The sequence below is a fragment of the Helianthus annuus genome, chromosome 5 (assembly GCF_002127325.2).
Source record: "Helianthus annuus cultivar XRQ/B chromosome 5, HanXRQr2.0-SUNRISE, whole genome shotgun sequence".
Lineage (NCBI taxonomy): Eukaryota > Viridiplantae > Streptophyta > Magnoliopsida > Asterales > Asteraceae > Helianthus > Helianthus annuus.
Genome location: NC_035437.2, coordinates 171,257,450 through 171,268,302, shown reverse-complemented (window position 1 = coordinate 171,268,302; position 10,853 = coordinate 171,257,450). Strand labels below are relative to the sequence as shown.

The following is a 10,853-nucleotide window of genomic DNA, read 5'->3' as shown; positions in this document are numbered from 1 at the left end:
CATCAAACGAAAACAAAAACTGGGTAAAGCATAAAAAAACACGAATTTCCAACACAAAGTGACTTACAGTTACATGATGTAAAACGTAGAAGAAGTCGAATTTACAACGATGCGTATCAGAAAGTGGAGGGGGTAAAAACCTTAAAAGACCAAATGTGACCACCAAATACGAATGAAAAAAACCCTAAAGGGCCAAATGTGACTATCAAACACTGTGCTAAATAGTAATGAACGATGAACAATTCCGAGAAAAACGTAAAACAAAAGCTAATAAAAAAACTAAAATTATTTAACCTTTGTGACACAAATTATAAAAACTAAAGTATTGTTACAAAATGAAAAATCCTAATGCCAAAAAAAAAAAAAAAAAAAGAAGAAGACAAGAAATATACTATTCCTCCGTATGTTATTAAAATTAAAATTGAGAGATTTAATAATAATAATAATAATAATAATAATAATAATAAGGATAACAAAATATTTTTATATATAATATTAAAATTGAAATTAAGAGATTTATAGATAATAATAATAATAATAATAATAATAATAATAATAATAATAATTATAATAATAATAACAGTAATAATAAGGATAAGAATCACAAAATATTTTTAAATAAAAATAAAAATATAATTGTAAAGTTGAAGGAGAAATTGCCACATGGCATTAATTGTAGTCTTTTATTAATATTTAGATTAGATTTACCAAATGATTTGATACTTTTTTAATAATTTACGTTTATAACTTTTTTTTCTAAAAACTTAAGTATGTATATAGTTTACGAAGGACGATGAATAGTAACTTTATTTTTAAAATAATAAAATAAAGTAATATATAGCTTTTTATTATTTTTTTGTTTAATATATTATAATAGTTTATTATTATATTTACTTTTAATAACATTTTTTATTTGTTTTAAACCATATATTTCATTTACCATTTTTAATAATTTTTTTTCATTTTTAGAACATATATTAATTTATTAAATGATTAGATACTTCTTTCATAATTTACGTTTGTAACATTTTTCAAAACTTAAGTACATAGTTATGGTTGATTTTTTTTCCTTCGACATTCCATTATAAGTTTTGTTAAAAATGAAGTTGTACTCAAAATAAAGTATTTATTTGATATCATAAAACGGTACAATGACAAACTAAACCTATCTAATGGTTTGATTTTCTTAAACAACATGCTTTATTTTCAAATCACGTTTATTTTACATTATCATTTGCTCGATTTCGTCGCACGACGTAAAAAAAACTAGTAAGAAGTATTGTACATGAACTCTTCTTTATTTTTTTAATCATGGTTTAAACCAAAAGATATAATTGTCCTAAAACCAAAATAGAAAAAAAAACTATGGCAAAATAATTAAAAAACACAATATGAAAATAATCAAAAATAAATAACACGAAATTAAATAACTTAACTAAAATAAAATATATATAACATAGATATATCATATAACCCCCTCCCCCCTTTATTTGTCGCTCTACATCTCTTCCGTTCTTCCCTGCTCAAACTTATTTTAGCCCCAAAACTACTCTCGCCTGCCCCGAAGACCAAACCCGCCAAACTGAACGGTAATATATACATACATACATATATCTATCTCTATTTCATTTAATCTCTTTTCCCCCAAATTTACATTTTTTCAAATCACAAACCCTTCTCCCCCACTCTCTAGGGTTTCTTCCCCCTTTCACCATCGTATGGCGTCTAATCGTTCCCATTCTTGCAGGTTTTCCACCACAAATCGGCGTTTCCTGTTGATTCTACGCTCCTTGTTCGTTGATCGATGGATGATTCGCTTGCGGTTGACTCTACGGATCGATCGGAGGCTAGATCTGAAACTTTAGGCGAAAAAAGACCGTTAGAGAATGGATATGAATCGTTAGATAACAGTTTTGGTAATAAGAAGGCTAAATTAGGTGTGGAGGATGTGAAGAAAGTGGCGGAGATTGTGCTGGTGTTGGCTACCATGGGGAAGATGAGAGGCGGTAGGAAGCCGAGTGCGGTGGAGGTGGAGATGATGGCGGAAGCGAGGGGGAAGTTGGTGGAGGTTTGTAAGGAGTTTGCTCCGAAAGATGTGTTTCCTAGGGATGCTTTTGGGACGGTTATTGAGGAGCTAGGGTTGAGTAGGTTGAGGGAGCAGAAGTTGGGGATTCGGTCGCAGAAGTTGTCGATTAGCGAGCGGTTGAAGGCCACAAAGGAAAAGGTGAGGTGTTGTTTAATATTGTAATTAGTAGTTTATTGAGTTTGTAGGTTTTTAATTGTTGGATATATATGATGTTGTTGAAGTTGTTTTGCTTGTTTTTTATGCATTTTAATTGATGTGAGTGTTCATGAATTATTAGATTTTTATAGTGGATTCTGCTTATTTTGATACTATAGTTATTTTCTACAAGAAAAGGGTAAGTATCGTTAGGTCGGTTAACATGTGAGAGGCAGATAGGTATCTTTAAAATTAAAGTATTAGCATGTTTATCTTTGTGTTTGCTTATATGCTGTGATAATATCATATGTCACACTCTTTTTTGTCCTTTGGTGGATATAGGAGGCTCTTGAAGTCATTTTACCTGCATTTAATGCATTTTAATTGATTTTAGCTTAATTGTTGGATATAGGAGGCTCTTGAAGTCATTTTACCTGCATTTAATGCAGTATAATTGATGTGAGTATTCATGAATTGTTAATTTTATGGGTGGATTCTGCGTATACTGCTACCCTAGTCATTTTCTACAAGTAGTTGCATGCTATCTCATATTTTTGGTAAGTGATAATTAGGTTTGTTAATATGTGACATGTGAGAGCTACCTTCAAAACATAAGAATTAACATGCTTATCTTTGTAATTGCTTATTTGCAGTTGTAATTCCATAGTTCATACCTTTTTTGTCTTTTAGTAGTACTTTCATACATAGTTGTCAATAGCGGCTATAGCGACCGCTATAGCGCGCTATGTACTATTTGGGTCATAGCGACCAATAGCTATAAATTAGCTGGATTTATAGGTTTTTGTTACTTTTTTTTAATGTAAATAGCAATTAGATATAGCTATAAAATAGCTGGATTTATAGGTTTTTGTTAAATATACATGTAAAATAGCATATATACCAGGGTATTTTGATATAATATAAAAATTTTCAAATTTTTTTTTCTAATGTATCACTATTTATAAAACAGCAGTCGCTATTTGTCGCCATTCGCTATGTAGCATATTGGTCCCCTGTTGTTATTTGCTATTAACAACTATGCTTTCATATGATTATATGTTGTTTCGGTTTTAGCTTCTAACAGGTGGCTGCCCTTTGCAACTTTCCTTTGATTATGAATGCTAATTTGTTTTGCATTTTTCTGTCAGATGGAAAAATCTGAGGTGTTTCCAGTTCACTCTAACATGTATACACCGCCTCGTCTGCAATCAAACCTAAGTGGGCCCGCTGATGGCCGTGGGACCTCCAATGCTGGTCGTATGTTTCCATCAGATAAAGCAAATCATGCACCTGCATCTTCTGGAAGTTTCCAGAATCCTTCAAATGTGGTTCATGCTTCTGGTAGCAATTCAAGATCTTTACCTTATCAGTTGCCCGCAAGTGAGATAAGACCTGGGGTGTCAAATGTCTTACCAGGGTCTCGGCCTGATAGATCACATTTCAGAATCGATGGTGGAGCAAATGGCTCTCCTTATACATCACATGCTCAAGGTACAATTTTTTTTTCTTCTTCTAATATTTCAGTTGTGGTGAAATATAAAATGACGTCGTTGCAATGTTGAAAAATAAAAGCGTATAGAAAAACGTGTTTGGTGCCAGTTCTGGACCGAACCAAGGACTGATTTCTAGAAATACTGAACCAAGAACCAATCCGAAAACCGGTTTTCATTTTCTTTATTTTAAATATGCAATGTAGGTTTTTTCCCTTTTTAATGTTTGATACTCTCTCAAAATATTGTTTTCAAGCGAAAAACACATAGTTTGAGATAGCTACGTAAATGTGTCCTTTTGACTTTTAGTTAAGTGAGTGTCCCATTCATAGTTATCAATAGCGTCTATGGCAGCCGCTATAGCGAATAGCGTGGCGTGGCGGTCATATGCCGCCACAAGGTATATAGCGGCCACATATCGACGATATAGCGACTTCCGACACGAATTCCGGCGACATATTCCGGCGACGGTGTTGCTTTCAGCTTGAAACCTGGAAGAAGGGGGAAGAATAAGACAGCGGCTGCGTATATGTGTGTTTTAGGCTTTTAGGGTCTAAATAAGTTCAGGTTTTTAAACATTTAACCCCTCTATCTTTCTTTAGTTTACATTCAGTCCCTAAAACTTGTAACTTTTTAGTTAAAAAGTGTAAAGGTAGTTTGTGTATTTAAACATTTAATCCCCTCTATCTTCAGTAGTTTACATTTGGTCCTTAAGCTTTCTAATTAAACATAAAAAGTACTAAATTAACATTACAAATACATATATAAATTATGGATAGCTATTTTTTTATTTTTTAAATTATCTACTACCTTATCGCTAAACACAAAATAGCGGGCGCTATTTCATCGCTATCGCTACGTAGCATATAGGTTGTCTATCGCTATTGACCACTAGTCGCTATCGATAACTATGGTCCCATTTATTCTTAATGTATTAAGATATCAGTTAACTTGGAAAACATACAAACTTTAAAGATAAGAATTATCAGGAGTAAGAAAGGTAAGATGGTATTTAGTAACTACCATTTTTGAAAGTGAACAGTTATTTGAGACAAATTACAATAGACATTTGGAAAATAATCTCGAAATTTTTTGGGATGCGGGAGTATCTTTTATTGCCTGAATGTTACAAACCACAATAGGAGGCTCTTATGGAAGTTTGATACTTTGATTGCATACCCTGATATTTTCACTATAATCCTGTAATTATGCTTTCGCTTTATTTATATCTTTGATTGATAAATGTATTGTATCCTAAGTTTCTTATTTTGTTAAGTATATCAATAACATGTATCCACTAACTAAATGCAGGTAATATGGCTGGAGACGCAGGGAAAACTCCAACATGGTCTATGCAGCCTCAATCTACCGCATTTGCTAAAATAGGTTCAGATAAAGGGCATATTAAGTCAGACGTTTCATCTAAAACGTACATTAATCAAACACCTAATTCCACAAGTGTAAACCAACAGCGTATGAACTTCAGTCAACCTCCTGCTGCTGATACCCACACTGAAATTAGTAAACTTGTTCATAAGTTACTACACCCACATGTAGTAGACCACCCCACGTGGACCCCACCTTCTAGGGATTACATGAACAAGCCTTTGCCTTGTCAAATCTGCAAAATTACAATCGGTGAGGTGGATACCGCACTTGTCTGTGATGCATGTGAAAGAGGATATCATTTAAAATGTTTAAATTGTAACCCTAAAGCTATCCCTAGAGGTGAATGGCAGGAATGGCATTGTGCAAAGTGTTTGGCTATAAGTAACGGGAAACCCTTACCCCCTAAATACGGTCGTGTTATGAGAAACATAAATACACCAAAACTATCTTCTAGTCCTGTCACAGGTCAACAGTCTTTAGACAAGAAAGTGATGTCATCTGATGTCAGTGTTAACGGCAACTCTTTTTCACAAAGTGGTTCTAGTGGGACCGCAAACAATGATGGTAAATTGACAGAAACTCCCCTTAATGAGAATCAGGAGCATGGAGCTTTATCTAATGCCCCAGAAATTTCTTCTAATGGAAAAAAGTTAGATTCGGGTCTTAATGGTGTAATCAAGGAGGACGGACTGGCAGAAACCGTGAATAAAGATGAAACCGCAACTGTGGTTGGTGAGCAGGAGGGTCCCACATCAAGTAGGCTGAATGAAGTTGAGTTCGTCGGGGGTGTAGTAAAAGAAATTGATGGAAACAAATATTATAATTATTGTCGTGTTAATGGACATGTGTATAAAGTGAAGGATTATGCTGTTTTTAGCTATGCTGGCAACAGACATCTGCCTAATAAACTACAGGTAAGCTGTTTATGTTTTATTACATTATGTCGTGTTATCATTTTATTTAGGAAAATTACAAGTTTTGTCCTTTATCTTAATACCACTTATCAGGCGGTGTCCTTTTTAACGAATTTTGACAAGTTTTGCCCTTTACAAGGACTTTTGTTGCACGTTTTGTCCTTTAGGCTTAACTCAGTTAGATTTTCTTGTTAAATCTTGTCACCCAAGGGTATTTTAGTCTTTTTACCCATTTATTTAATAATATTTAAAAGAATAAAAAAAATATTCTAGGGTTGACTCTTGAAATAAATGGTTAAAAAGACTAAAATACCCTTGGGTGACATAATTTAACAAGAAAATCTAACTCAGTTAAGCCTAAAGGACAAAACGTGCTACAAAATTCCTTGTAAAGGGCAAAACTTGTCAAAATTCGTTAAAAAGGACACCGCCTGATAAGTGGTATTAAGATAAAGGACAAAACTTGTAATTTTTCCTTTTATTTATACATAGTGGTATTTAAATAAGAATGCATTGCTGCAGGCCATGTGGGAAGATAGCAAGACAACGAAGAAGTTGGTTACCGTCACTCGCTGTTTTTTTCCTGATGATTTACCTGAAGGTGTTGGTCGCCCGTGTGCCCCTGAAAGCAGTGAGGTGATATTTTTAATGCAAATTTGGGTAACATATATCATGGTGTCATGTACATGGTTATAGAGTAGTGATTTTAATTTAATATCCCATTGCTTTTCCATAAGGAGGAATAACATATATACAAACTTAAAATACCATACATGCCCAATTTAAATGAATTTTTAATTTATGACCATATTACCCCTATTAAATACAGGACTTTTTTAACCTAATTTTTTTCTCCTGACGTCATTGTTCTACTTCTGGAACAATAAGAGGTTTAAACGCCCACCATTAAAAATGAAGTAAATAATTCGCAGGTTTGATTAATCAGCCGATCAGGTTTGCCACGTTATATCGAATTTGATCTGTTTTATTGGTTTTAATTTTCTGACATTGAATTTTGATGTAATCGATACAATTATTAAATGGTTTTGAATTTTTGATGATGAAACCTGTGATGAAATCAATATTAAAATTTTAATATGTTATTTTACTTTCGAGTATCAATATCAAAATCCAAATCATCCATGATTTTTCCATATCATCGAATATGTTTTTACATGGATCGACCACTGTATATTTTCAAGGTTAAATTTTTCAATGAATTGATGACAAATTTATATTTACAATGAACCACAGATCGACAAAGATAACATGGATATTACACAAACGTCTACTTGGTTAAAAAAATTAACCTAAAAAATAAAGTTTGAAATTATTTATGAAATTTTAAAGTTCTAGAAAAAAAGGTATAATGGTCATTTATTAATTTTTTTTAATGAATGGGGTAAATTTGATATTTTAACTGCTTTGTAAGGGCATATTTGATATTTTCAAGTTTGTAAGGGTATATATGAAACTGCCCCTTTCCATAACTACATGTTTGTTTTTCAGATTAAGCAAGTTACAATCCCGACTAGGCGCCTATTAATCCCTGATTAAGCGCCGATTAATTGCCGATTAATTACAATTAATCCCGATTATATCTGATTAATCCCCGGTTAATCCCGATTAATCGCTAGTCCCCACCTCACCGACCGACTAGCGATTTCTACAACCATATTTTACCTTTTTGTCATTCTTTACATTTTATTTAACAATGTGCGTAAGTAGTCTTTTTAATCAGGTCTGCCATGTCAAAGGTTTCACATGGTATAGAAGGTCACTTGCATTTCACTCCTTAAAGCTTGAGTGAAAATTTCATGATTTATTTTTTAAAAAGTTTAATAACTTATGTTGTTTTTTGTAGGTATATGAATCCAATCATGAGACCGTGCTAGTGGCGGGCCTGATTCATGGCCCATGTGAAGTTCTTCCTCCAAGCAAATTCTCTGAAGAAAGTGATCTGCAAGCTCGTTTGAGGTCAAGAGGCAGTGAAAGACAAAAACCACTTTTTCTTTGCAAGTAAGTCTCATTTATTTTTATTTTAATGGCAAATTGGAAAATAATAATCCCACCATTGTGAAATTGGCCAATAATAATCCCAAGTCAGGAATTAGCCACCAATAATCCCACCTCGTCCATTTTTGGAAAATAATAATCCACCGTTACTAAACGACAAAAGTGCCACGTCAGCATTTGGAGTATTATTTTCCAAAAATGGACGAGGTGGGATTATTGGTGGCTAATTCCTGACTTGGGATTATTATTGGCCAATTTCACAATGGTGGGATTATTATTTTCCAATTTGCCTATTTTAATTGTTAAGTGTATTCTTTCATTGAGTTTTGTAAGGAAAAGAAAAAAATATATAAAAAGCAGCTAGAATGACTAAATATCGCTCTTCGTTACACCGTACATCAACTATATTACAACAAATAAATATTATATAGTACTTTAAATGGTGAAAAGTTGTTACTTAAATCTTAATTAATCCAACATTAACAACTATAAATGAACAATAAAATACCTTAAAAACATAATCAGCATGATACTCGTTCTAAAGATCATAATTTAGTTTTGAGTTAAATGCCATTTTAGTCCCTGTGGTTTGGGCCAATTTGCTAGTTTAGTCCAAAGGTTTGAAACATTGCCATTATAGTCCAAATAGTTTGAAACGTTGCCATTTTAGTCCACTGGGTTAACTTCATCCCATTTTTCTGTTAACGAGAAGGGCAATTCGGTCATTTTATATAGCCGAATTGCCCTTCTAGTTAGCAGAATTACATAAAAAAATGACTGAATTGCCCTTCTAGTTAACAGAAAATATGGATGAAGTTAACTCAGTGGACTAAAATGGCAACGTTTCAAACCTTTGGACCAAACTGGCAAAATGGCCCAAACCACAGGGACTAAAATGACATTTAACTCTTTAGTTTTTACTTATTAGGTTGAATATCTAATAAACATGCGAACTATGAAAATTTGCTGTGGTGAATACGGTCACGTTAAAAAATCTCACAGTTTTTGCGTCTTTGACCCTTGGTTGGAGATGATTTACATTTTAATTTGCATATCACTTGGCGAATATATGATTCTCTGATCCTTAAATAAGCATATTTGTATCTGCAGGTGGTTTTATGATGAAACAAAACGATCATTTCGAGACGTTTCCTGCTGATGTAATCTAGACATTTTAACATGCAACCCGCCCCGCAGACCCAAAGTTCTTTTGCCATCAAGAGTTGTACTGTTTTTTTGTAAAAGAAAAACTAAGGGTCTGCTAGTTTGGGTTATTTTTTTTATTATCATGTTTTCAAGTACACCTCTAGATATGTATTGTGTATCAATACAGTTGTTACTGACTCTATTTTTTAAAGTTGAAGGCTTGACATATTTGTTTTTTTTAGTATTTGTGATATATCATTTTTGTAGGGGTGTAAACGAGCCGGAGTAGCTTGAGAGCTACTCGGGATCGGATCGGTAAAAAGCTCGAACGAGCCAAGCCTTAACGATCCCCAGCCCCAGCCTGAAATATGACTCGTTTGGTTTTTGAGCTCGAGCTTTACATACAAAGCTCGAGCCCAAACAAATTTTATTTTATTTTTTATATATAATATACTCGAAGCGAGCTCGAGCCGAGCTTTTAGCTTGTTTGAAGTTGTTCTCAGATTACCTTGAGCCGAGCTCAAGCTCTTGGGTGTTACATTTGAGTCGAGCTCGATCTCAAAATAGTAGGCTCGAACCGAGCCGAGCTTGGGCTTCATAAAAGCATGACAAGCCGAGCTGGAGCTTGGTTGGGCTCAGCTCGGCTAGTTTACACCCCCTATGTGTGACATTTTATAATCATGTTTAAATATAAACTAAAACGTGGTCACTTTTGAAATTTGTAAAAGCTTTGTTTCAACAATTTGCAGTCCTTGAAAAGGAAGAGGTAAAGTGTGTTTTTTTATATTTATCCTAATAATTATTAAGATTGGTAACATAGAATAAGCACAAGTTAACTTGCATCATCAATTTAAGTGTCGCTTAGCGTTGTTCAAAAAGCCTTAAGCTTGCTCAAAATCGATTGAAAATAGCTCGTTTAGAATTCGTGTTTTAAGAAAAGTTAACAAATTAAAACATCATCACAGTTGTCGTCGCCGTCTTTTATTTGAGCAATCTTAAGAGACATCATCATTGACCGATAACAGATTAGACTAAACCCATTGCCTTTGAACTAACCGACAACATTGACGAGCTTGAACTCATATGTACACGCTTCTAAAGTCAACTAACCATCCTTCAAAAGCCGCTCATTTTTCTCCGTTTTGTGTTATGAGCGTTTCTGTTTTTTCTCGTGTTCTTCGTTCTTTTTATTGAACAAACATAAAGGTTTCATGCACTCTAGAAGAGACATCTTATACTCGAAATTGTTGACATAGGTACAAGGTTAGTTTGGATTCAGGATACTGTAAAGAGAAAATCCAAGGTTTCATTTAGTTGGATCATTTTGAAAGAGAAAAACCTGTTTGTACATAATATGGTACAAATTAAGATTCTTCGATGATTTAGAGACGATAAGCAAGAATTTTGGATGCATGATTATAATTAAGAGCGGTAAAATAGACAGATTATGTCGGGTTGGGTGAAGGCTCAAAACACATTCTTGGAAAAACGATAGCTTTTTCGGAAACAATGCAAAAGATTTTGGGTCACAGCGAGTTCATTCACAACGGCTAGTGGTGATGGCGGCGGTAGCGGTGGTAAAGTTGGTGTTGGCGGTGGCGGACATGGTGATAGTGTCGGCAATGACCGTAGGTGGCATTGATGGTAGCATTCAAATTGCGAGCGAGTCATGATAAT

At 33.8% G+C, this 10,853-nt stretch overlaps 1 protein-coding gene across 1 annotated transcript; it reads left to right on the top strand.

Annotated features, from left to right (window-relative positions):
- Window positions 1–1,455: 1,455 nt before the first annotated feature.
- Window positions 1,456–9,415, top strand: LOC110942103. The gene is made up of 7 exons (XM_022183820.2): window positions 1,456–1,589; window positions 1,748–2,224; window positions 3,370–3,712; window positions 5,023–6,014; window positions 6,537–6,650; window positions 7,879–8,033; window positions 9,141–9,415. The coding sequence occupies exons 2-7, from the start codon at window positions 1,805–1,807 to the stop codon at window positions 9,187–9,189; spliced, it is 2,073 nt and encodes a 690-aa protein (XP_022039512.1). The 5' UTR covers window positions 1,456–1,589; window positions 1,748–1,804; the 3' UTR covers window positions 9,190–9,415.
- Window positions 9,416–10,853: the final 1,438 nt, after the last annotated feature.